General features: G+C 36.5%; 1 protein-coding gene across 1 annotated transcript in view; it reads right to left on the bottom strand.

Annotated features, from left to right (window-relative positions):
• Positions 1 to 27,246, bottom strand: part of SEMA3A (semaphorin 3A) — a 174,822-nt gene that overhangs the window by 115,216 nt on the left and 32,360 nt on the right. The window contains exons 2-3 of the mRNA XM_086745637.1: positions 9,049 to 9,206; positions 6,243 to 6,305 (exon numbers count right to left, since the gene is read on the bottom strand). Coding sequence (XP_086601763.1) covers positions 6,243 to 6,305; positions 9,049 to 9,206 — 221 coding nt within the window. The remainder of the gene's footprint in view (positions 1 to 6,242; positions 6,306 to 9,048; positions 9,207 to 27,246) is intronic.

Genomic DNA, 27,246 nt, shown 5'->3' with positions numbered 1-27,246 from the left:
AGACTTTGCCAAGGCCAAACTAGGGCTCATGAGGAAAACATTGATAAAAAATTAAACCACATAATTTTGGGAATGATTTTTTCCTTCATTTCTCCTTTACTTCTCCTTTACTAACTCTGTGACTTTGTATTTCAAAAATAACAAGAAAACATTTATGCAAGACTGCATTAAATCTGCTGAATATTAAATTTCCTTCAGAAGCAAATTTCTATACTCACACCTATAAACAGAAAAATAAGTCCCAAATTGGAAAATTAGCTTTCTCCTTCACCTATATCAATTTGTTTCCCATAATGAAAGACTTAAATGACTTTCCATGATACGTAAGTGGGTAAAATATGAAAATCTGAACCACTGCCAACTTAATTCTTCCTCTGTATAAGTACACAAGTTATTACCTTACAGTAACTGATTTGCCTTGGTCAGTTCATATAAAGAAATATATGCAAATGCCTAAATGAAGCTGCAGGATCAACATCTGAACTAAGAGCCATAAATGCGGCTTTATGCCGGTGGGTGTGTTGTGGGGGTCCATCCAAGAACTGGAGATGGTGCAACTAGAATTTCCCAGTGGGGAAAATTCAGTTAGAGAGTTCCACCGCACTTTGAAAGACTCCAGTGTACTGTATTTCTTTTTTACCAAGCGCAGTCCACTTCTAAGTGAAGAGGTTGTAGGTTTGTTGTATGTTTTTTCCTCTTTCTCTTTTGTTTATAGCCTATGCAAAGCAGTTTTACATAGCAGCAATATTAAAGCAGCACAGTGCTTGCAAAAATGTTTCACTCGCTCATCTCCCAAATGGTAAGAAATGGTTTGGTAGGAAATCATGTCCACATTAAAGATCATGGACAAGATTAAGGAATGAGCAGCCCTCAAGCTAATAAACTCAGCACAGTAACTGGGACAGCTGATATTGTTGAAAGCTATATACAGTGGCAATATTTGTCTTACAAATGGCTCAAAAGTCACACTTCTCCTTGTGGTAGGTAATACTGAGAGTAAATTCTGTCCCTAACCTTACTGGAGGTCTGTTGCTTTGGATTTTTGCTCGCTTTACCCCTTCCTACTCCAAGGGGACATGCCCTTTTGCCCAGGCTGGATGGGAGTCCTGGGTCTTCAGGCTCTGTTAAAGGATTTCAGTGCTGTACTGGAGATAGGGAGCCAGAAAAGAAATGGGGATGGTGGTGAGGGTTGGTGATAGAAAAGATGGAAATCTGGCTGTAGATGTCCTCCAAAGGAAGAACCCTGACAGAAAGGGATGAACTTCTCTTTGGTGCACCCAAAGGGTGAGGGGTAATTTGACTGCAAAAATTGTGCCTGTAAGATGAACTTAGAAGCAGGCTTTCTAGATCCAGTCAGCATTGTACATTTAATTTTCAGATTCCCTCTTCAGATCTTTGTTTACAATAACAGATGAAAAGAATTACTTTTCCTTTCTGCATCTATGTTCTTGTATTTTCCCTAAGGCAACAACAGTAATAAAATGAGTTAAAGGGAATAGCACTCATTTATTGCCAACTTTGTTTTTCTAAAGTATCACCAGATATGTCTGAGGGACCCTTGCTAAGCTACACACTACTTTTTCTTTTTCTTCTTTTTCTTCTTTCTTTTCAAATCAAATCATTGCACACTTATGGAATTGCCAGTCTTCCTACAATTTAAGGAGGGGCTGTAAAACTTTAAAGGAAGCATGAACTGAGATGGCATATGAACATTTTGGCTTAAATTAAGCATTATCATAACAAATAAGATGGTGAATTAAATTACAGCCATGTGATTCTACCTGCATGAACCATAAACTCAATAATTAAGTGCCAGTCACACTTAAATGCAAAGAAGCATGCACAGAATATAGCTACATCATGTGTAGTGTAAGGAGTCTTGCTTCCTTTTAACTGGGAAGAGGTTTCTGACCTAAAGTGATTCCAAATTACCACCAAGAGAACAGTCAAGTATAAAAAAAGTCAATCACAGTTGAATTTAGGTAAGAATTAATAACTAGGTAAAATACAATGACAATTAAATAGCCCAAGCAGATGTCTGTCTTCTATAAATTATATCATAGTCAGCACACACAATTGTGCTGATATACTTTAGCTGTTAAGGGACATTACACAAAAGTGTAATTCCCTGTATGGACCTATTGGTTCATGTGACAGAGTATATGTAGACACTCGCTGGTACCAAGTAAGAGTACTTGGTACTCTTTGCATCTGTTTGTATATCAACATTCATTTCTCACTAGAAACATTCAAGGAGAAGCTGACTTCATACAGCATGTGAAGTGTGTATAAGTATCTGTCATCATGTAGCTTGTTCTATGCGACTTTGTTAAAGTACCCATTGAAATTTTAAAGATTTATATAAGTCAAGGCCATAAGGGACCATTTCAACAATTTAATTTGATCTGGGATCTTTAAAAGTGGCTAAATAAATTAGATAGTCAAATCACAATTGAAAATAACATCATAAAGTGCCCTTCAGAAATATATCCTTAAAGCTCTCAAGTCGTAGAATTCTATCATACCCTTTAACAGGAATTTCTCTGATTAATTGTGTACCACCTGAACTACTGCTATGGTGGCTTTGCCAAATCTAGTGCAAAGATATGATGACTAAATAGCAGCTAAAACTTTTAAAACAATAGTAAATTCATAGTTTAAGGACTAGATGAGGTTTCCAGTCAAGAAGCTATCCTTACCCTATCTGTACCTGCAAAACTCACTAGTGTTTCTAGTAACTTTGGTAAATCACCCAAGCTTTGCTTTGCTGGTTCATGATATCCCAGGCATGTCAGAGTGGAATTGTAGCATGTGGAATTTTTTTTTGCCGTTACCTATTATTTAACCCATATGTAATGCAGAGGTTGCCATGTGTTTCTGCTGGGTCCCAAGTGCCTGTGAGATCTTAAAATCAAAATACTGAGGCTCACTTGTGAGGGATATGACTAGCAGCATGTCTGTACTGTAAGTTCAGTATAAAAACTGAGAAGTATTCTGTAGAGACTTTGCCTTCTTTGATCATTACGAAGGTCTGGTCAGGAATCGTGAGAAATAGTTACAGGACTTACAGCAACCAGAACAGACGAAATGAGAGACTGAAGTCCAGAATAACAAGAAATCCTCATAGAATTGCTTATTTAGTTGAATTACATAAGCAAATATCTTATTTGTTATTTATAGTCTTTAATTTTTCAGGAACAATGTTACTTTGGTACTTGTGATACTCCATACTGAGGAAATGGAAATATATTCTAAAACTAAGTACTTACATGGGACAGTAATTATGATTTTATTGGAAAAAATCTATATTTTATGGGAAAGCGCCGCAATTAACGTCTATCAGAGAAGTCCTGCTGTGGGTAAGTACTGCCTAGCCAGTGGGAATCTTTCAGCCTCTCTTCTCAACTTACCAATATAAAAAAAAAAGATCCAAAGCATACTTTAAAAGGTTTTCCTATCTATACAGCTAGAATAGTTTAATTAATTAACATACATTAAGTCGTTTAAGAAATAGAAATGAAAATGACTGCTTAAGGAACAAAGGGATATCAGGAGAGCGGGAACAGTCTGCATCGGCCACTCTCCTCAACTCCCATGTGGGCTGTCCTGAGCTACAGACCTGCTGCGCCTAGATTGGCGTGACTGATAGCGTCAGTATAAGGAATCCCTCTGAAGGAGTGAAAACGACAGTAAATTACCTCTTATAATTATGAGAGGAAATCTCGGAGGTCATAGCTGAGGTTAGCAGTGGGGCAGAGCCAGGGTTATACTTGCGTTGCAGCTGCTGCAGTGCACCTGGTCTATTAGTGGGACTTGCATTTTCAGCACTGACTGCCCCTGGAGATCAATAATTTTTTTTTTTTTTAAAGACCTCGATGTAGAAGTATAGACTGTGATGTAGAAAGTTTTGAATTATCACAAATTAAGAGTATCTAGTATCTTAGCAGTGGTACATGCTGAAAATGATATTAAATCAAGCATGTTTTATATGTCACTTTATTTGTTCTCTGTTTCTCTTGTTCCCTCTGATGAGAGTCTGCTGAGTTATTTTTATAGCCTTTACATTTCACACTCCCAAGGTACGGACAATGGCTCTAAGGAAGAAATGAGGGAGGAATAATAATATTCTTAAATGATCTGTAATCTTTATCTGTAATTACAGTTAAAGCAGTTACATTAAATGCTTTGTTTGTAATGCCCTATTCTATGGCAAGAATAGGTAGCCGTAAATATTTAAAGATGATGACTTCAACACACCAAGATATATATTCCATCTTTCTAGTTGTCTGCCAAGAGTGGACCCACATTACATATGACCTATGCATTTATTTTTTTTTATAACCCACCTACAATTGCAGAGAAGTCTAAAAATAAAAAAAAAAAGAAAGCAAAATCACCCCCCAAAACACATATATGTGAAAGATGTTTATGAAAACAAATTATTTGATTCTAACAACGTTGCACTGTACTACTATCATCCTCAGTTTGGGCTGCACTGTGTCGTGAGCTCTGTGCTCCTGTTCTGCCTCATTCTTTTCCACCAGCTCATGGGAGGGCTGCGTCTAACACACAGGGTCACAGCAGGCAGCTAACGCACCAGGGTCACACACAGCACTGAGGTGTGGTATGGGTTTCGCCTTTCACTCGTGATCAGCAGGCATAGCTGCCCTAATATCATAGGAATCAGGGCAAATAAAATAGTTACAGCACACATAGTCAGAAGACAGGGACCTGAACTTCCAGCTCACCCCAGAATAACAGCGTCTCTATTTACAATGAACAGATTGGAATCAGCCTAATGCAATGTATAAAACATAATCTTTCTTACTATTGTGAATTTCTAAAATTAATTATTAAAATATAAAAGAGAATGCTTTCATTCTAAATGCTGAATCTCTTATTAATTTTCAAGGCTTCAATCCCAGCTATAAAAAAATGTACTTAATGTAATATCATAATACTTAGTACAGAATCAAGCTGTAAGGTTAGTTAATTTGCTCAGACATTTAACACTAGCCTTATTTTTTTTTAACCTTGAATATTAGACATTCTAGTCATCATCTTGCAAAGTGCTCCTGAAAATTATTTGTGAATACGAAGATTCATTAGTTTAAATGTATTATTTCTATATAATGAGACAGCCAAGTATCTGGCACTTTAGCTGTCCCTTCACATATATAGCTTAGCCCATATTTCTTAGTTTCTATGTAATCCACCTCTGCTGTTCCCAAATGGCTTTTTATGAAGACTGTCCTCTATGGCCTAGGTAAAGACTGATGAAACTATTTTTATTATGACCTAGGAAATTATTCAAATAGAGCTCTCTAGAGGCATATGGTTGGCATTATGAATATTTTACAAAATCATCTCTGAAAATCAGGCCAATAGTATATACACACAGGGCCAAGTTCCACTCTCAGTTATACCTTGGGAACCACAATGATTTCCCATTTGGCTACGCTATGCAAGTATTTGTTTGGCTTATTGCATGTATGTATTTTTTCTCTATTTTTCTTTTTTTCTTCAGCCCTGTCTTCCTATTTCCCATATTGTTCTTATAAAGAAGACAGTTATTATCAGTGTGGAATGATTATTATTTGGGGGCTACTGGCTATGTCTCTCCTACTTTATAAATCCAGGGAATAAGATGTACACAGGAATAAGGGAAAATGTACAGAAAATTATGCCTAGTGTAACAGAGGCTTTCTGAGGTACCAACACTGATGCAGTGTGTTAAAACCACTTTGACCTCAATCTTGCTATGAACTCCATGCAGGAAAGAGCTCAGGGAAACCCACTGACTCCAGTGAGATGCCACAAAGATTAAGTATTTCTTGGAACTCATGTAGGATGGGGATTTGAAGCAGGGAGAAAATGGGTCAAAATACTATGTACCCTGAGATCAGGAGACAAGGAAACAAGGGTTTATAGTTCTCATATTCTGATTTTTCTCCTTCTTTCTCTTTCTTGTTGATTTGTTTCTGTAGGTTTGTTTTTTTTTTTTGCAGATAAATTATATTTCATTTGCATAATTTCCATTTATAAATTTAAATCCTCAGTCATAAAGACAAAATTTTGTTATTTTTCAACAAGAAGGCTGAGATAACTCAAGACTGAACTTATGATCAGATATGTGACCTTACAGAAGAGGAAAAAATTAAGAATTAACACAATAAGACATAATAAAATATTCACAATGTTTTATAAAATAAAAAAAAAATGCTAAAAAGATTTGTACTTACCAGAATATCTTTTCCAGCCCACTTGCACTCATCCCTCCGGGAATGAGATACAGGCCAAACAATCTAAAGACATAGAACAAAAATCACGTTGTGTTATTTTGTGCTTCAATAATCACAAATTGCAGACCAAATGCTACAGAGAATCTTTACCCAGTTTCTCTTTTCTCCATTCTTTTCCTCATTTATTTGTCCTTCATAAAATTTCTCAACAAAGAAATGAAATGATAGGAGCAAAATAGAGAAAATAAGAACCACAGTAGAAACAATCTTGAAATGCAGTCTGTATTGTGAATCACAGTAGTGAATCTTGAATACTAACGATAAGAGGGTTGACTCTCCCTTAAGTAAGTGTTCTTCCACGATTTTAAATCCGATGTAATGGAATGGAAACTGAGAGAAAAAAATTGCAGATACTTACTAATAATAAATCGGATCTATGTGAAATGTGGTATCATGTTGCAGTTACAGAATCAGAAACGAGGTGTTCACTTTGTCAATGTATCTACTAATTCACTCTTTTACTAGGTTTAGTTAATTAAATAATAAAAAAGAAGCCATGGTATTTGAAAAGTATTACACTATCAAACAGAAATGTTAATGCTGTTCCTGTAGAGTTACCCTAACACAAGCAAACCTAAACCTAGGTTTACTGTAGCATTTGCTTAGCAGAAAATGGATCTCACCTCATACAGAGAAAATCCAGAGACCCTCGCAGTCAATTATTCATGGGTTTTTTTAAAAGCTTTTAGGAATTACATATAGAATAAAACATGATCTTCCCATAAAATGCCAGGCTATTCATTTGGGAGCCTCAGATAATGCAATATGAATGGCCATAAGTCTGGATTACAGCCTTGCTGTTCAATATAGTTTGTTAGAAGAAAATAAAAGGCAAAGTATTAAAAAAGAAAAGAAAAAATAATTAATATGGATAACAGAAGAGGTTGAAGGAGACATCATATATGACATTCGTAAATACAGTTTGCAACCATGTTTTTAAATTTAAAATATTCTTAAAACTTTATGAAATCCAAACAGCAATCTAATATCTTAAGTCTATAAAATAAGGCTGAAAATTTTATGAGCACATTCTCTCTCAAAGGATTCCTGCTACTTCCTGTTTCTATTCTCAGTTTAAAATGTGCAGAGACATGTGAAAATTTAAATTTACTAGGTTGAAAAACATTAACCAAACTTCTCAGATCTCCCAAAAGGACCAATTCAAGTTCAGTTCAAGTTTTAGGCAAAGATTCCTATATTATTCAAACCAGCATTCTAATCCATAAAACGAATGGCTAGATGTCCATTTTCCTTATTCTCACAACACAATATTGTCCTCTAATTTGGTTTAAAAGTTGAACTATTTTGAATAGACTACAAAGTCTGGCTTTTTGAGTTGTGCTTCTTTGGAGTCACATGATGCTATTATCATTTAGACAGAAACCTTAGTTATTTTTAATATGGTGGAAACAACAGTTGGTGTTCGAACTCAAGTGCAGCACTGGCTGCACTGTGATTTTGATCGAAGTTTCTTCAGTGATCCTCCTGTCTTTAATAAGCAGATTCCCAAATTCTTTAAGTCGTGTCTATTCTTAAATCTGAAGTCTAAATTGTAAGTCTGTTCTTTAAGTCTGTTGTCAACATTCAGTTCCATGTTACAACAGCAATTGTTTATTTAATATAGCAACAATTGTATATAATTTCAAATAGCATTCTAAAGGTATCTGAATATGTAACTATGTAAGACACAATTCCTCCCATTCTGCAGAGCTGTTTTCTGCAATGGAAACACCTTATTTCTTTAATTATTCCAGATGTTTTGCACATTAAGCTATCAGTCCCCCAGAGAATTCAAATAAATAGCTAGTTTCCTTTATAGCTTCTCTAAAGAGAATAGAAAAGAAAATACCCAGTTTTCCTTTTATCCTTTTTCCTTAGAGAATACAAATGAATAGCCTGTCTTCCCTCTGAACAGAAAACACAAGGTATTTATTGCTATCATCTTAGCAAGCTAATAGTCAAACGGGCAAAAGGTCAGGAACACCAAGGAAAAAAAAATCCCTAGGTATTGAAGCAATGTATCTCTTATAAAAGAGTACCCTCTGGATTTTAAAATGTGCCACCGAAATACTTAAATATAAAAAATCAAACCTCCATCCCATTATTTACTTTCTTAGCATTTTGTTTTATTAAAATAAATGAAAGTGAAATTATTTATTTAGAATCCAACAAAAAAAAATCACTGAACTGCTTGCCAGCTTTTAATTTGTCACCAACTTTTACTGGAAAATTATACTCTCCATTAAGAATGGCAAGCTTTTATGGACCTATTCCTCTTTTGTTAATACTGCATCTATTTTGGTTTGAAAGCAGCAGAAGCAGAGTGCCTAAAAGTGCTGGGTTAAAGGACACAAATCAACACTTGGACTCTCAAACAGCTTCTTTTTATCTGCAAACAAACACAGAGTAATAAGGCTGTTTTGTGTAAACTGTCATAATAGTTTGTGTCTTTTACCAGTAAACATGAAAGTATGTCTTGTTTGGGAAATAGCTGGATTAGCCAGTTATCATTTACTTTTTCATAGTCTGAAAAAAGTATTGTAGATTATACAGTCATAGGTTATAGGCTTATTATAAATTTCTTTTCATAGAGTCAGCAAATGTTTTGCTGTTTTGTTGTAATAGTATTCCTGACATTCAAATATTTACTACATAATTCATAGAGTACCCAAAATTGTCTGGGTAATAACAAATCTGCAACATTAAAAACATATCTTTACATTGTGCAAAATATGAATGAAAGTACCTTTTGATATTCCTTGATGTTAACCAAGTTGAAAGAAAATATGTGATCCTTTGCTCCAACGTACAGTCGACCTCGTTCTTCATCCAAGAGGAAAGTATGGTAACTGGAGCTATTAGCTAGTCCATTGAAATTTATTATATTGTTGGATTCCAACATTTCTGTAAGATAAAGTAATACTTTCCTTGTTAATATCGTCAAATAAAAAAAAAAAAACAGACTTGTATTTTGACTTGTATGGATTTCATTTTAGGAATTTATACTTATAGGGTAAAAAACAGTGAAAGCTTATGTACCTTGGCCCATGAATGTTTTTATTTCAAGTACCCAAACCCAAACTACTTGTGAGATTCAGCTCTACAGAAAAAAAAGGTCAAAACATCAGTGAAATAAATTAAAAGCCCGTATGAGATTTTAGGTGGTAAAATTCTATCCATGGAACTCATCAACTGTTGGACAAAGTTCAATTTTGTTCAATCAATGAGATTTACAATGATAAATCTGAGGATGACCAGCTAATAAAAAACACATCCAAACACAAAATATCCTACTTCCAGCATACAAAACTATTTCATACAGCTCTGTAAGTTATGAGAAAGGGGGTAATCTATTAGTTGATGAGATAAAATTACATGTATAATCTATTCTTATACATATTATCTTCCCAGCTTACTGACACAGGCAGTGTTGTTCCCTTCCTTGAAATTGTATATTTATCCATCTCAAGAATAAAACTAGGGAAGGTAATTTTACTTCTGTTTAGACTCAAGAATAATTTTCTAGTTCTCATATTCCTCACAGAGCAACTTGCACTTGCCAAGGACAGGATTTTTTTTTTAAGTACAATGATCCACAGAATCCTCTTAGCTATTCACAAACATTAACAAAGACATACGCATTTTCCTGAAACTGCTTAAAAATATTTTTTTATGTAAGATAATACAGACTATACTAGTATAAACTTTCTTGAAAACACTCTTTCTTTTTTCCTATCTGTCTACATTCATATCGGGACCAAAGCCAAACCACCTCTACCATTTCAAGGCATGTCTGCACTAGTAAGTCGTCGATGAGAAACTTCCCTGTGATGACAAATCTTGCACAGTTCAAGCCCTGACCTTGTGACGTATGGAGGCAAACACACAGTTTCAGGAGTCGGAGTAATTCTACTGATGCCAGTGCAACTCCTCACACAGCACCCACGAGGACAGATGAGAAAGGGAGCAAATACATTGGGATCCAATGGCCGATGGCTAGAGGGCCAGACCTTCAGGCATCTAATGCATATATTAGCTCTGTCATATGTGCAAGCCAAGGACATGTGTCATTCCTCTCAAAAGAGCTCCAAAATGCCTAGATGTCTAGGATTTGCCTAACAGTGCAGCTACCCACTATGACTTTCTGGTTTTCAGTAAGATCACTCCCATTTTCCAGCATTACTCCAACTGATGAATGAGTGTAAGATAGCATCTCCTATGCTGCTAAAAATCAGGGTGAGGCTGCTGCTAAAACAGAAGTTTCTGCTTATTTTTCTTTTTAAACTCATCTTTCTTCTTTTTTTTTCCACTTCTTTTATTTTAACTAGAGCAAGGAAGATGTTAGGTGGGACTTTTTTGGACTTACATAACAGTAACACTTATGATTTTACAGAATTTCAGTACCTGTACCTTAGCAGTAGTCCTACAGATGTTAAACTCATTTTTTACCTTCACTTATACCAGGCTGATTTTGAAGCAGACTGGTACTTTATAATGGCAAGAATCAGTAGGCATTATAGTCAAGGAAGATAAAGGTGACATGAGGGGTTGCATGCTATTCAGGCTAGCTTTGCCTCAGTACTCTTTACACTTATTTGGAAAAACTCTCACTGGCATCAAAAAGAGTTAATTTGCATAGAAGTTTCAAAGCATGCACTGTATTTTGTTCCTTATGCTACCTTTTTTTTTCTGGCTAAATATAACTACACAATTGTATTACAGGATACTTTTTAAAACTTGTACTGCTCAAGACTTAAGCTTTCTCTTTTTTTTTTTTTTTTTAATGTAACAAGAAGAAATCAAATCACCCCAAGCAGTCTTGTCAAAATAATTCTTCTGGCTTCCTGCCAAGTTCTAGAATTTGACTGTATTGTCCTCCAGTTCACTTATTTGCATTTTGTTAGAGACTTTACTAATTCTCTTTACATTGTAATGACTGATTCAGATGTTGAATGTCGACTTGCTGAATAGTGAGTGATGCAGATGATTGATTGCTTAACTTGTCTTAGAACTCTCTTGGCTAGAAATGCTTTGCTGTCATCTGTATCTGATCATTTTTCTTATAATATAGCTGTCAAAAAGCTTTGTAATTTTTTCATCTTTCTTGGTTTGAACTCATTTGGGTATGATTCTGCCCTTTGCGTCTGTGGCGTAAAGACAAATGTCTGCTGAAGTTGATGTTACACGAATGTAGAACTGATATAAACGGAAAGAAGATCAGTTAGGCACACGGCTACTTGGTTTAAAACAAGCCTGACATGAATTTGCTAATGCAGAGTTATAAATATTCACTTCTACAGATGATGATTGATCTTTTATTTCTAATATTCATGAAAAATGCCAGATCATAACATTGGAGTCTAAGGTTTTATTATGGGCAAGAGGAAATTACATCATCTTCTTCACTGTTCATATGTCTCCACAGTATTACTTAAAAGGTTCAGGTGTAGCTGTGCAGGGATATATATATATATTTCTTTTTAAAACTTTCATTTAATAATATTAAAGGTAAAAAGCAAAAGTTGTGGGTTTTTTTGTGAACATGCATTTTAAAGTCAGACTAAAAGCTAAATCCCATTGCCTTCTCTAAGATTAGGACATTTCTGCTGGGTTTTTAACCCAGTCTCTGTCATATTGTCACATTACTGGGGAGGAGAGGACCAGATTTTCAGAGTCTATTGCCCAAAAGATTAGGCCTAAAGCATATTCCAAGCAGTATATTTCAAATCATGTGAAATTATGTTTCTCCCTATCAGGAATCAGGTTGAGAATACAGGTTAAGGTGAAAAATGTCATTTGGGTGCTGATGATTCTTATTCACTACTAATTCAGTTAGAATTGAGCTACATCGGAACTAAAAGATTAAAACCTAAATAATTGCTGCAGTTTCTCTGCTGTTTATTCTAACTTACATTTACTTCTCCAGTGATGAATATGGCTTCATATGACATTCTGCAAAGGGCTGTTGAAGAGCGAAACAATGGCATTTGCACAATCAATACAAATTAAGTATTCCACTTCCTCAAATTAATTAGTTTCTAAGTGTTTACCATCCAGTGACTTTTCAGTATCCAGCCAGTGACTATTGCTGAGAGAATGGCAGAAACAGCAGGGACAGGGCACCCTCCCAGAACAGCACTGACAACTATCAATTCTGTTAAGTGTCGATCAGTCATGATCGCAAGGTACATGGCTGATCAGTGCTAAAATAAACCAAGATTTACAACAAAGATTGCATTGCCATGACAAGAGGAAAATTATGAATGCCTTCAATAAGTCAATTAAATTAATACCATATACTATGCATACTCTAATTCTTTTCAATTTTTTGTTGCTGTTGTTCTTATTAAAGGTTGGCATATCATGACCTATGCAGACAGATAATGGTTGCTTGTACTTAAAGTCTTCTTTTTTACCTTGTTTATGCTTTATTAAGTTATTTTTATTGCAAAGATGGTAACGTTACTCCACCAGATGTTGTAGCCAAGTATCACTTCTTCAATAATTGCTCAGAGCATTTTCTTACTTCCTTTTGACACATCCTCAGCTGTAGTCACGCCTGTTGTTTTGAAAAGGAATGAATGAACTCTATAAAGCTAACCACTATACATTATGACTGTAGTATTGTCTATAAAATGCTGTATGAGGTAGAATTAGACTACGTGGTGACATTTTGAAGGCAAGAAAGACTTCAGTGCTTTTGTTATTGGTCCTGACTTCCTACATTTATTAAGAGTGTTGCAGGTGACGAAAAATAACAGTTTGAAATGCACCATATCTTAAAAACCATCATATTATAACGAATTTTCACTGGTGATGATCACTGAAACCAGCTGGAGGTTCAGTTTATCAAGGTTTGTGGGCCAGATTCTCCTACTAACTACTTCATTTCAACTACCTTTAATTCACAATCCTGACTTGCTTGCTCCATCTTACTCTCCTGTATTTGACCTTTTTCAATGTGCTTTTCAGTAAATTCTGCATGGCCTTTCTTCTATTAGCTGATATTTCTGTTGATCTAGTCTGATTTGTGTCAGACCATTCTCTTTTCCAGGCCAAGCTGACAAAGTTAGAGAAGAAAACCAGTCCCTCATTCTTGTCTTCCTTTTAATATATGGTTATTTAATTTGCTAATGAAGTTGCAGCTTAATATTATGTATATGCATGGAAGGCCAAATTCCTGCAGTAAAATCCATGGAGATATGCATGCACAAGGAATGTAGATTTGGTTTATTTTTATGACACTTTTTTTCATTAAAGAATAAGCCAGAAAACCACAGCTACAGCTAAGATTAATACAGCCAGGCAGATCCTGAGGTTTGCTTTATCCATGGTTGGTATTCCACTACAAACCTTGTTTTATGTCTGTGTTCCTTCAGAGGAGTTTGTCAAGAAGAGAACACAACAAAAGAAAACCATCTTATTTTTTTTTACTTACCTACTAACAGGCAAACTATTTTTTAGTGAGAGGGAGTTTGTCTGTGTAACAAGGTAGAAAATTTGCGAGCTTTGGCCTGCATTCCTGTTATAGACTTCACAATGGCATGCCAGCCAAGATTATTTTTGTTGATAAGGATCAAAGGGTCACATTAATTTCTAGAAAAATCAGAGGAAATGCCTCCCAGTTTCCTCACTAGGATTCAGGTCTGGCCCAGTTCTATTACTGGTGACTGCAGAGTGATTGGATTATACAGGCAGTTCTGCTCGTCATAACACGCTTGTGAGTCAAATGAGTGGGTTGCTGGTTGCACAAAATTCTCGACCTTCATTCCTTTGCCAGCAACGATAAGATCTCGCTGTATATCTCCTAGTAGTAGATAAAAGATGAGTCAATGCATATTATGCCATCAAACAGGGATTTTGCTGAATTGTGAGCAATGCCTCCCACAATGTCATGCTAGAACATTTCCTTCTTCTCTTGCCAGGCTTTTACTTTGGCTACAGAGTATCAGGTGGCCGCATGTTAGCACACGCGTTTGTTGCTTACACAGATGTATATTGTGCCTGTTCTGTATATCAGCATGTATATCTGTCTAAATAATTCTGGGTATAAACTAGTCATTACTCTTTGAATGATTTGCTGAATCCTGATACTGATTCCACCTTGCAAGGAAAAAAAAGTGGGTATTTTCCAACCTCTGTTGTAGCTGCCCCATTTTATTCCTCCGAGTGTAGATGGTTAATGCACCAGGCAAACAGTTAAGGGAAAGACAGGGACTGGCAGGATACAAAGACAGCTTTCTGCAAGGCATTAGCCCGCAGAGCTTATTTGGCAAAACCAGGGATATAAGCAGAGAAAAGGCACCAGATTGGTTGTGAGTCCATTCCCCATTTGAGACAATGGTTGCCATGCACACAGTGGGATATTTCAGTGGCGTATATTATTAAAGTTATTATATTATATACATATTATAAAAGTATATTATAAAAGTTGACTGGAACTAACTCAGATGGGTGCTTGTCAGGTGTCTCAAATCAGGTGAGCTTGACCCTATCCCAAGTCTAACGCTTAGTTACATGGGCGATGGCCTGAAATATGACTTCTTTCCCCCCTCTCCCCGCCTCCAGGATTTGACTACTTTATATCTCAATTACTGTCTTTCATCTGCACCTCAGAAATCACTTGGATCTGAGGATCTAGTCCTTAGTGAGGAGAATGGTTCAGCCACCCACTCTAAGAAAAAAGAAGAATCTAGTTAACAGTCTGGGGAGAGGGAGACTGCTCAAGAAACTGCGTGGTGACTCAGGCTAAACCACCACAATGGTATAATTCAAATTTCTACAAAGTAACTAGTTAAAACAAAGGACAGCTAATTTATACTGTCCTAACTATATACTAATTACATATCCAAGCAAAAAAGAAAAAAAACCTGAAGTTTATATATAAATATAACTGCAGAAACTTTTGTTTTGTTACATCTTTTACTCTAACTGGTCAGACTATCAGTCTTTAGTAACACCCAAACTGTTTCAACATTTCCAAATTATTTTTAGCAATTAGCATTTGATTTCATATTAGGAGCAGAACAAAAAAAAAACCACACAGAGAAATTACCAAATTCCCTCCCAAAACCTTATGTTTTCACATAATTTTAGAATTACACTGCTTGAGAATATCAGAAAGTGATCAGTTTTATCTGAAATGAAACAAAAAAAAAAGGTTTATAAAGTGTATGAGATCACATAGTGCAATAAGTGGCTTATCCATTTTTAGAAATGTAACAAGAAAACTTTTGTAATCAGCACCTTTGGTTTTTTGCTACATTATAAGCCAGATAAACTTGAAACTACACAGCATCTGTTGTTGATGGCAATTCGGTGTTATTGTAATCCGAATGAGATAAATCACTGGGAGAAAAGGGAGGGTTATCTTATCAGTAATCAACAATTGGAACAGAGCCTCTCACAGCTGTTCAATCAGTCCTAGCTTTCGTCCTCTTCATCTACCTTATCATAACAGTTGCCAATCACCTGGTTTCACTGAACTCTACTAGGAGAAAGAAACAGAACCTTTGTGTTTTTTTTCCTGTGAAACTTCTGTTTCTGACAGAACATGTAGTTCCCTGAACTATGTTTTCATTACAATTTATCAATTAGAAGTAGCTAGGACAAGATATACAGTTTTTAGTGCACTCGTGATGTAAACCAAGCATTTTAAATGAAACACTCCTGCCTACCTTCCACTGCAGCAGAGAAAACCTGAAGGCCATGAGTATAGTTTGATTAAAACCAGATACTTGGAAGGAGGAATGTTGCATCAATGTTTTGTTTCAGTTGCACCAGCATAAGCATGGACTCCTTTGACTTCAAAATACTGATGCATATGTTTTTTATACTGTAAAACTGAGAGAAGATTTTAGCTCATTAATGTCAGCGCTATTTAGCTACATGACAGCCCTTAAAGTGTTCTTGATTTGAATAATTGAAGGGGTCACATGACATTTCAAAGACATAAAACATTTAGATTTCTAAAGCCAACCTGTTTTGCCTTTAATATTTGCACTTTTTGTCCTTTTTGCCTCTAAAACTGAATCCAAATTATCCCTATTGCTCAGTTGCTTTCTTACAAAACATGATAAATATTAACTTCTGAGCTAAACAAAGGCTTGTAAAACTTGATTTCATAGATTTGTAAAATTACTGTAACATCTCATACTATGAATTTGGCTTTGTGAGAAAGGTTATGGTACATATTTAGCTGTGAACTTCATGCCTATTTAAGCACAACATTATTATAAAATCACAGACGAGAAGTACTACCTGTAACATTTGTGTGTGTGTGTGTGTGTGTGTGTGTGTATAATAAATCAGACATATAAATATGATGGTGAAAAGAGACCAGGATCTAGTTTTACTAAGCAATTATCTGTCTAAGGGAAAATTTATCTGGCTTAAGACTTGAGCAGGTAACATCTTTGCTACTTCCCATCTGTACTGGTGTAAGGAATGCACAAGAGAAATCATGCACTCTACCAATGAGCCCCCAGCTATTAAGGGCAACATCTGTAACTCTCAATATTTTCTAAAATGTAGCAAAATAATATGACAAAATACTCAGTTAGTGAGAATTGTTTCTAAATATGCTAACTCAAATAATAGAAACATGGTCAGCATATTAACTCAGCCCTCTACCTTGGGTGATAAATCCTCAGTAAGCTTGGTTAGCTCAACACAGCACTTCATGAGCCTAAATTGCACTATCTGAGCTAGCACAGGTAAACAGCCAGCTAAACCCCATTCATTAAGTAGCTCATTTATCAGATCTAGTTAGCAGTTCATCAGTTTTCAACCATTTGTATGATACTGTTGGAAAGTTAGTCTTCAGCGAGCAGAACCGGTACTCGTTATCAAGAAAGTGAAATTGCAGGTAGTTGTCACATCAAGGATTACCTTATCTATAAACAGTACTATCCTTGTCTCATTAAATATCGTATCACAGAGTTATGAACACCTTTTCAATGACTAACAGCACAGATAGATGTTTTCCCAGGGCACAAATGTATTTCATTTGGCAGGGGTGAGATGGGAAGATGGTCACATCCTATCCTCTGCATGGCCTAGCCACATGTCAAGTCCAAGCGTAGCATGGAGCATAGTTTTTACTCACTGGCTGTTCCACAAATAAGCAAGATACAAGTTTCCAATTCATGAACTTTTTCTCACAGAACAAAAGCAAAGCAGGAAAGGAACTGTTGCTCTACAGGCACACCTACTTGCTCAAAATATTGACCATGCTACAGTTCAGAGACACTTGAGCCAGCTTGAAATTCACTCATGTAGGTGTAGTGTCTAATTCCACTGGCTAAGAGGCCAGCAAAGATTAATTGATATTGTTTATCATCCAATTGTGCCTCGATGAAGCTGCACGTTGAATAACTAGGGTATTACATCAGGCTAAGCAGGCAAGCTACTTTGAAGTTAGCTCAGGGGGTACGACTAGACTTTGTCATATTCATGACAATGAATGAAAGACAGAAATACTCAACACAAAGACAAAATGTCTACACACTGTTTTTTTTTAACAGTTAAAATTTGAGAAGTTTTAGGTTTGTTTATTTATTTTTAAAGTCAGTTCCTCTTCCAAAGAAGCATTATTTCTGAAAAAAACAAACAAACAAAAAAAAACAAACAAAAAAAACCCCTCAAACTTCTTAGGTGAAAAGAAAACAGCTTGTGCAATGTGAAAACCTGTCAAGATGTTTAAGGACTATTAAGCAACAAACTACTTAAAATACCATGATGTTTTAAAAAATTCCTTTCTGAAAAGCCGCCCTAGTGAAGCCGTCATTTTTTTTTCTTGTTCATCTCTTAAAAACGTTGTTCTTTATTCTAATTTTCTAACAATTTAACCTGAAAGTCCAAAACCTAGTCAGTGTCTTCACAATTCACATGTGTTAGACAATTAGGAGTCAAAAGCAACAACATCGTCGATAAGAGTATTGGAGTTGCAGTCGTGATAATAAAGTCCTTCTTCCTACAACTCTATTGCATTTTCAGGGCAAAGAATATTAAAGTTTTTTCTAACTTTTAAAGAAATCTCAGTTTCAGGTATCAAACCAACGTATTCCAAAAACAAGTGAGCTCATTTAAAAGAATTAATAAATATGAGGTGTTAAGTTTGTTAGGGATATCAGGGGAAATTTTCAAAAAGCCCAGTGGTTCTGTTTTCAAGTGTGACTTTGGTATTTGACAACCAAGTTACCATTGACTCTTGGTGAGACTTATGGAATAGGTCTGTGAAGGATTTAGATGTCAAATTTGAGACAGTGTGAGACTGAGGGTAACCTGCAGCGGGTCAGCCATCAGTGAGTGAGAGCGTGAACCCTTTCAGTGGCAAAAGAGGCTGCAAGAGAGTGTCTTTCCACAGCCTAAAATGTTGTGGTGTAGGGGAAAATCCAGCAGAAGTAGATTTGGTCTGACATTAAACAAGTCCTTTTTTGACAGGTTGGGGTTTTTTTTATTATTATTATTATTACAGAGCTGACAATATAAAACTGGATGAATTATTTACTAAGGTGAATTAGTTAATATGCACTGTAGGGTTAGGAAGCTTCCCTGGAAATTTAGTTGCATACGCAAAATTGCAAAATCGAATAATAGTACTTGAGTTATCGGAACTTCAGGGACAGATTTATGATGGAAAATACATTTGACCTGCTTTGAAACAAAGGTCTTTTTATGCGTGAAAATCATGTATGAAACACTTCTGTCTGCCTAACAAGTCTTCACAAAGTCTTGTGATTATTAAGATGCAAGTAGACTTTGGGGTAGTTGTGCTTGTAGGTAAACTATTGTATTTTATATAGCAGCTGCCTCAGAAGGAGTGTGTCCAGCTTTTCTTACACGGGTACAAATCGGTGACCTCGTATCTTCAATTTCAGGCATAGCTATCAACACTTCTTCTGTTAAAAATTATTTTTGCAGGTGGGATTCACCCTTCACTTTGATCACATATTTGAGCACTTTGAGGAACTGCCTTTTCACATTAACAGAACGAGTGAGCAAAATTTATGCTTGGATTCACATCCTTCTCTCTTCTGATAGCTCTGGTTTCTTCAGATCCACAGGAGAGGGTTTGGACGAATTTCAGCAAGGGGCTAAAAGCACTGACTGCAGCTAAACAGTCTATGTAGCTCACGTATGGATACACACAGCTCTGCTAATGTACTTTAATGGCAGCAAAATAAAGGAGGGACTTCTAACCACTGACCCTCCTTGCACAGAATTCAGTACCGCAGTAAGTGATGATGACAAATTTTGCTCTTAATTTACCCTAATGAAAAAGAATGGAGTTACACTATGGATAAAAAAATCTGATTGCTGTGGTTCTGCAATGTGTGGAATATATTTAGCATCCATTTGATTAAACACTACTTCAAACTAGTTACTTTTACTTATCAAATGCTTTCAGTAGTACCTACAATCTGTTAGATTCAGTTCTGTACATCAAAAAGGAATTTCCAGTTCTTCTCTTCCATCCAAAAGTCATAAACAATCAAACAGCAGCAAAGCCCCCAATACCATTTTTCAACTCCAAGTTAATTTTCTCATGCTTAATATTGCTCTATCAATCAAAGTTTTAAATTTCTTTGAGGTTACATAAACCAAACTAGTTCTACTTACAGTGTTTTTGTAATTATTACATACTCAAATGGGGAACAAGGAATTTATAATTAACTGCTAGATTTTCAAAGGGAAAATAAACCTTAAATAAAATTTTTACATTCATTTTCTGGGGCTGGGAGGAGTGCATTCCTACCTAAAACTTCATGACATGCAAGAAAACTTTGAACTACAATTCTGATAACACCAAGAAAATATAGTGTAAAGTGCTTTAACCAGTTTTAAAATCCCCCCAGAAATGTCTTAATCCACTTCACACAACACACAGTTAAGCCATGGACATTCTTGATATAGGCTGTTGTAGATAGTAAAACTGTTTACAGTTTCAAGGAGCAAAGTGATAAGATCAAGAAAAATAAATCCTTAAAAGGCTATTAAATTTAGAGACACAGCTTCTAGCTCACCAAGTTCTTGAAATTCAAGGAGACTTAGAGAGTATCCTGGGGAACTATCACTATCTGATTGACCTAACCCTATCACCTTCTCCTACTACGGAGAATCCCTGTTATGGAAACCCCATATTATGTGTTTGTTTTGGCTCCGGTTGGACACAACATATTTGCCTCCTAGTCACATGTGGATAAAAGTGTAGCCACGACTTACGTCTCGAGAAGAAAAGTGAAGACGTGAGACATGAAATGTAATTGAGCAAAATAACTGCTCTCACTCCCTTCTCACCTGGCCTATGATCTGTGGCTGCCAATGGGGCCTTCCTGACCCATTCTTCTCCCCACTCTGTCTCCCCTCTTCAAAGTCTTTGGAGCCTCCCTGGGTGAGTGGAAGTATTTCCAAACAGCATCATTTCACACTGATTGAATCCACCTTCTGTAACAGCATTTCAACCCCCTTTCAATTCCTTCTAAATACCTTTTGTTTTGAAATAATTTGTCCATATTTGATCTTTTAAGTGAACGCCAGAGAGACCCATCAGCAATTTCCAGTAGAGATGGAAGAGGGAAAGTGAGTGGATTATCAGCACTCAGGTAGCACCTGCTGTCTGTCTGGGCTTAATGCATGACAAGATTTGGATAGAACTTTGCGGTGCTTGACCTCAGAGCACAAGTTCATTTGCTTAAAGACATGTCAATGTAAATATAGTAGGATTTGTTTCAACACCAGATCACCTGGTGCATCAGGGTCTATTTAAAGCAGCCTCAGAAGGGGATTCAAAGATAATTGAAAGTAACTTTAGGATGTTTTGACTCCAAGCACACTCAGCCAGTCCCACCTCAATCTCATAGTGGGCTCCCGGTGAATACTATCACCTGAAATAGCCAAACTGCAACATCTCCAGCCACATCTCCTCTCACTTTCTGCAGTAAATGACACTAAGAGAGAGATGGCATGCATGCAAATTACAATTGCAAAAAGTGAAAATACTGTTCCAAAAGTAACAAAAATAAGCAATATTTTCTTGAATAAAATTAACTGGGAGGGGAGGAAAGCTGGTGCCACTGCCTACCATGCTAAAAATTCATCTGTTCCCAGTTAATTTTTTTTTTTTTACTCTTTTTCTCTCTCTTTGTACTAGCACAAAGGAGGTCTTGTCCACACCACCAATCTTAGGTGTCTCATCAATCTAAATAAATGATAGTTTATTCATTGTATCAACACAAAACATCATTATCCTCAGTGTTAGCATCAAGAATAAAGTTCAGTGGAATTTTGCAACAGGGAAGAGAAACAATGGAAGTTTTATGTTTCTGAGGCTCCAGTGGAATATCAGTGAGAATTAGTATATCACTTCTTGCTCACACCACAAAAACTGCACTTTTCTTACCAAGGCAGAGATCAGAGATCACATTCATATAATTTACTTCAGGGCCCTGTCAGAATAGAAGCCTTAAGAGGATAATCTGTAGACTGAAGGTATTAATGAAATGGCCTAGGCACATTGAAACAGAAAGCAGGGTTTGCCCTCTTCATAATGTCAAATAGGAATTACCAAAACATAACAATTTCTGCAAAATGTACTGCAAATTTTAATTTAGTTCATTGTTTCACACTCTACATTTCTTTGCACTTTGAGTGATCTAAAACAGTACCATTTTTCACCAGAATTCAGAAAACATCTCCATTGGCACCAAATTGCCACGCCTGCAAATGAGTTTAATTAATTGCTTATGCAGGTTGTGTAGCCTCAGCGTAAGTTTGGTTTATGTAAAGGACCCATTAAAAATTGGAATGTTTTGGGGAGAAAGGCAGGGCACTTTCCACTTGCCCTTCCAGATCCAACGATATTATTCATTCTCAGCAGCTCTGCTGGTTATTCTGCTAATTTCCCTCCAAAAGAATGCTCCTTTGGGTGCAATATTCAAGTGTATGTGTATGTCAACTGCCGCACAGGCTTCCAAATGCCCACATTGATCCAAGATACCATGAGTCACTCTTGACAGATGAGGAACATTCACACAAAACCCCCACTGAATGTTAAAGGAGAACTTACATTTTTCCTTGATGGTCAGACACTAACACATTGTGGTTAATGGTATACTCCAGAGATACGCCAAAAAAAAAAAAAAAAATTTAAAGTTGTAATTCACCTAAAATTGTACAGGACATTGATTCAGTGTTTCCAAATTAAAGCACACTGAGTGGTTTCAAATATGTTCTAAAGAGCAGATTTCAGCTGATAGAAATTGGTCTATTGCTCTATTGCTTTTAGTAAAATCAAATTAATTTACAGCAGATGTGGATAAAACTTAAAGTCTTAAAGTGAAGTGTACAGTAAGTATGTCTCTCAAACTCCTTATCATCTGTCAGGGTTTTGTTTAAATCTGGAATATACTAACATCACAATAAAGTTTCTACATGTTTATAATGTTTGAAGACTAAGCAATGCACAAGAAAGACATTACAAAGCAGCATCATGACATTCTGTTGCAGACTGCATTCATACTTCTAAAATAGCTGAAAAAATGACTCCTTGTCCTGATGGTGAAGAAGTTTCCTATTGACACATATTGATGTATTAGAAAATCTTCAAGAATGAATAACTCACAGTCTTGAAATAGGGGATCCTGAGCCTCTGTGGAGCATTACAAACCAGTGTAGAACCAAAGCACTACTTTTTCCAAAGTTGAACTATTCTAAAGTTTTCTAAAGTTACCGTAACTATTTCTGTTTCCTGTACTGTCAAACAAATAGTCAAGATAAAGTATTTTGTTTTGTTTTATTTTTTCCTTAAACAAATGTAATTCCAGCAGAGCTGACATGGCTTCTAATATAATGGCAAACATTTGGGTTTATTTCTAGCTAGTCCAATTATGAAAGGCATAAGGGTAGATGTGTTTTCTTTTTGTTGCCATTAATACTAATTTGACCTACTGGGGAAACAATTTCAAAATGTCAACATTTGCATGCCTGAACCCTGCTATGAACTAAAAGGATTCGTGTGCAGAGGTCCTGCCTCAAGCTGTGACACACTACTTACCTCCTCAGAGGGAGTTAACACATTAATTTGAACAAATGAAACTAGAACAGCCAGCTCTCCACAGTGGTCAGAGGAAAACTACCCTGACCATTGTGGCTGACTGCAGTTTAAGTGGCATATTGCTTAATTAAACTGTAGTAAGACAGCTGAATAAGGAGTGCATAAACACCCCACAAAACATGAGGTCTTCAAGCTTGGAGGTATATATGAACATACTACCCATTTCCCTAAAAGGAAAGTTACTGTTGCCCTTTTTAGAAGTATAAGCTTTGAGATTTAGGACAATAATTTACACATTTGCTGTATATGTTGGTTTCTGCAGATATATGTTCCAGAAAGCACTCCTGAGATTCAGATGCTAACAAGTTTGAACAGAAATCTGGTAGAAAGGTCTGCAAGCTGAGGAAGCTTGCATCTGCTCCACTGCTTAGTTCAACCAGTTCATGACCCTTGAGGTCTAATCCAAAGCCAAGCAAAGGCAGTGGGATTTTACTGATTGTGCTGAAAACTGAATCAAGCCAATGGATTAAAGGTATGGCTCCTACAGGACCTGTATTTTCAGGAACGTCCTCCAAAATGTTTACCCTTATAACCTCAGATTTTTTTTTTTTTAAAGTATGCACTTTAAGCTAAAACACAGGGCCCCAATGGATGTCACTAGGTAACACTCTTACGCACAGTGCTCCAAATACATTTCTTAACTTGTGATTAAATGTTCAATCTGACATGCTTTGCAACGATCTCTGTAGGGAAAGTGTAAGCAGCAGGAGTTTTCTATTTTGCCGTAGTCTAATTCATGTGAGTCGAGAGTGGGTTTTGGGAAGTAGGATTTGGTGTTGGTTCATGTACGTTATATGCACGTCTGCTGTCTCCCATGCTATTTGAGAGCTCTGTTTCAGAATAATGCTAAAATAATGGATGGTATGCACTACATTTAACTTGGATATCTGATCCAGGCCTAAGTTTTAGCTATATCATGAAGCAATTTGCCACAAATAAGTGTTATGTAGGTCAGTGGAAGTTGTGAGTTGCCCCTGAGAATCTCCACAAAGAGATCAAGTCTGCCTAGATTTAAGAACCTAAATTAAAGGAATCAAATCCTACTTCATTCTGCAAGAGAGATATCACCTTTAAACTGGATTACAGTATTTTAATTGTAGGTATTCATTACGCTCTATATTTTTGTATGTTATTCTTACTTTGTTCAGTGTGCAGAATTGATGGAACATCAAATTCACCTTTCTTTTGGAGCTTTTTCAGTATTTGCTCTGATGACTTGTTGGAGTGGGTCCAGAGGAGGGCCATAGAAATGATCAGAGAGCTGGAGCACCTCTCTTATAAAGAAAGTCTGAGACAGTCGGGGCTGTTCAGCCTGCAGAAGAGGAGGCTCCAGGGAGACCTTATCGTGGCCTTTCGGTACTTAAAGGGAGCCTATGAGAAAGACTGTAGATTTAGACTACAAGGAAAAAAATTTTTATTATGAGGGTGGTGAAGCACTGGAATAGGTTGTCCAGAAAGGCAGTAGATGCCCCATCCCTGGAGATACTCAAGGCCAGGTTGGACGGGGCTCTGAGCAACCTGATCCAGTTGGAGATGTCTCTGCTTCTTGCAGGGCGGTTGGACTAGATGACCTTTGAAGGTCCCTTCCAACCCAAACCATGCTATGATTCAATGATTCTATGACTACCTAGCCTTCAAACACTGGCCTGGGAGAGAAAATTATTAAATTGTTTTTCATCTTTCCTATGGCAGAAATCTGAGTCAGAAACATGACTCAATGGAAGAAAAGCCGTTATGCTTCCTAATTTATATAGACAGAGGAAGAAAGAAAACAAAACTACCCTAAAATAATACACTCAATGAGTCCTGATCTTTGAGAATACTTAACATGATTTCAAACCACAACTCCACACTCTGCCAAGTGCAGAAATATGCTTGTGGATCCACAGGGAAGGTAGCTAGAAAGCCAGAAAAATTACGAACTCTCAGTCAGTGACCATCTAGCACACAGCATACAGGAATGACAGAGCAGCAAGACAACAGTTCAGACATCCAGGACAGGAACCAAGTACTTTTAACCTTTTTGTCCCTTGCTTCACTCAGCACACAAATACTAGATTCTGCAATAAATGAAGTAGGGGTGTTATAAAAAACAAGCACCTCTGATCTCACCTGGCTACTTTAACCAGTCCCATTCTGTGCATCAAGGGAAAGAGAAGTTCCTTAGAAATAACAGCCAAAAATTGTGTAATCAAAGGTTGCATGGGACTGCCACAGTTCCAATACAAAATGGGCTGCTGCATCCTCCAGTTGTGTGAGGAGAGTAAGGCTTCCTCTCTGGAATTCAGACCCAGTAGTTGCAGTAGTTCAGGCTTTATGCCACAGATTCACATACAGAAGTGATTGTGTTGGCCAAAAAATTCCAAATAGAAGGAAGCAGGATGCTCAGCATGTAAACTTTCAGGCCAAGCTTACACAGGTTATGAGAAACTGAAACCAGTGATTTATCATGGGAAGTATCAGGCACATATAATTAGTGTTCAAATAATAAGACACTTACTGTAAAGAAGTGTATGACTTTTTCTAGTCTTAAAACTTAACGCACACTCCTTTCCTACTGAAGTCAATATCATTTAACTCCTCATTTAGATTTTATACACTAAAACGTTTCTGCAAATCAGGAATATAGACTGTTCTATAATTAAGTGAATACACTCCACATTTTACTGTGGAGTAAAAAGCAAAGTGAAATGGACAACTCGTAGTTTCCTCACATCGGAAACCTCTGTATCTGCATGCACATCCTAATTCCTGTATAAACCTGAGTGGTTTACCTCTTAAAATAAACAGACTCTACCTTATGTCCTTACTGGATTACTGTGAGTAGGATGTTTACATAAAGGATATAGCTAAGTATTCACTGAACATAACAAAAGTGCAATTCATTCCCATGCATTAGAGCCCATTATAATTTGGTGGCTATATTCAAATAAACCAACCTTCATCTATGCCAACTATCTAATGTTAATACTCTAATTGTGTCCAATCCTTCCCCTCCAGAGTTTGATTCATTGAAATGTTTATCTATCTGCACTACCACTACCCATGGACTGTAAATATGAAGATAAGCATTTTGTGTGAGAGAAAGCAAGCATAATTTATCATCCAGGTGTATTAGACACTGATTTAGTAAACATCATTATTTTCACAGTTAATAATACTAATTGCACTGTGCTCCACCCTTCATGCAAAGATCTAGCCACACTCCAATAAACAATAGCACCTGAGTCTCATTCTCAGTCATTTATTTGGGCAGTACATAAGTGTTTCAAAATGGAAACAAGTGTTTTAAAGCTTCTTTGCACTATCCTAGTTGTGGAATATCTCCTTGATGTGAAGCAAAAAATCTTGAAGTTGTGCTGACCTAAACCATGGGGAACCGCAATTCTGAGTACCACTTTAGGCTGACACAGTATCACAAGACTGGAACTTACTCTGCCCAAGCAAGTAATGTCTGTGGAAAAAAGAGATGGCTAAGGAGTGATCTAACTGTTGTCCTCAATTACTTGTTGGGGGATTATAAAGAAGAGGGAATCAGACTCTTGCCACAGGTGCACAGTGAAAGGACAAGAGGTAACATGCACAAGTTGCAACAGGGAAACACTGAATGTGATATAAAGAATAAAATCTTGACTGGAACAATAACCAGAGAGGTTATGGAGTCTCCATCCTTAGACACCTTCAAAACTTGACTGAATCAGACACAATAAACCCTGACATAATTCTGAATATAGTGTTGATTTGAGTAGGAGGTTGAATTAGTCCCTTCCAATAATCTTTTTTTTCCCTATGAATTAAGTGTACTGATTTAGCTTTTATAAATTAGAA

This window comes from Chlamydotis macqueenii, chromosome 1 (genome assembly GCF_036417535.1).
Source record: "Chlamydotis macqueenii isolate bChlMac1 chromosome 1, bChlMac1.mat, whole genome shotgun sequence".
NCBI lineage: Eukaryota > Metazoa > Chordata > Aves > Otidiformes > Otididae > Chlamydotis > Chlamydotis macqueenii.
The sequence above is the reverse complement of the archived record's forward strand: the minus strand, read 5'-3'. Positions and strand labels throughout refer to the sequence as shown.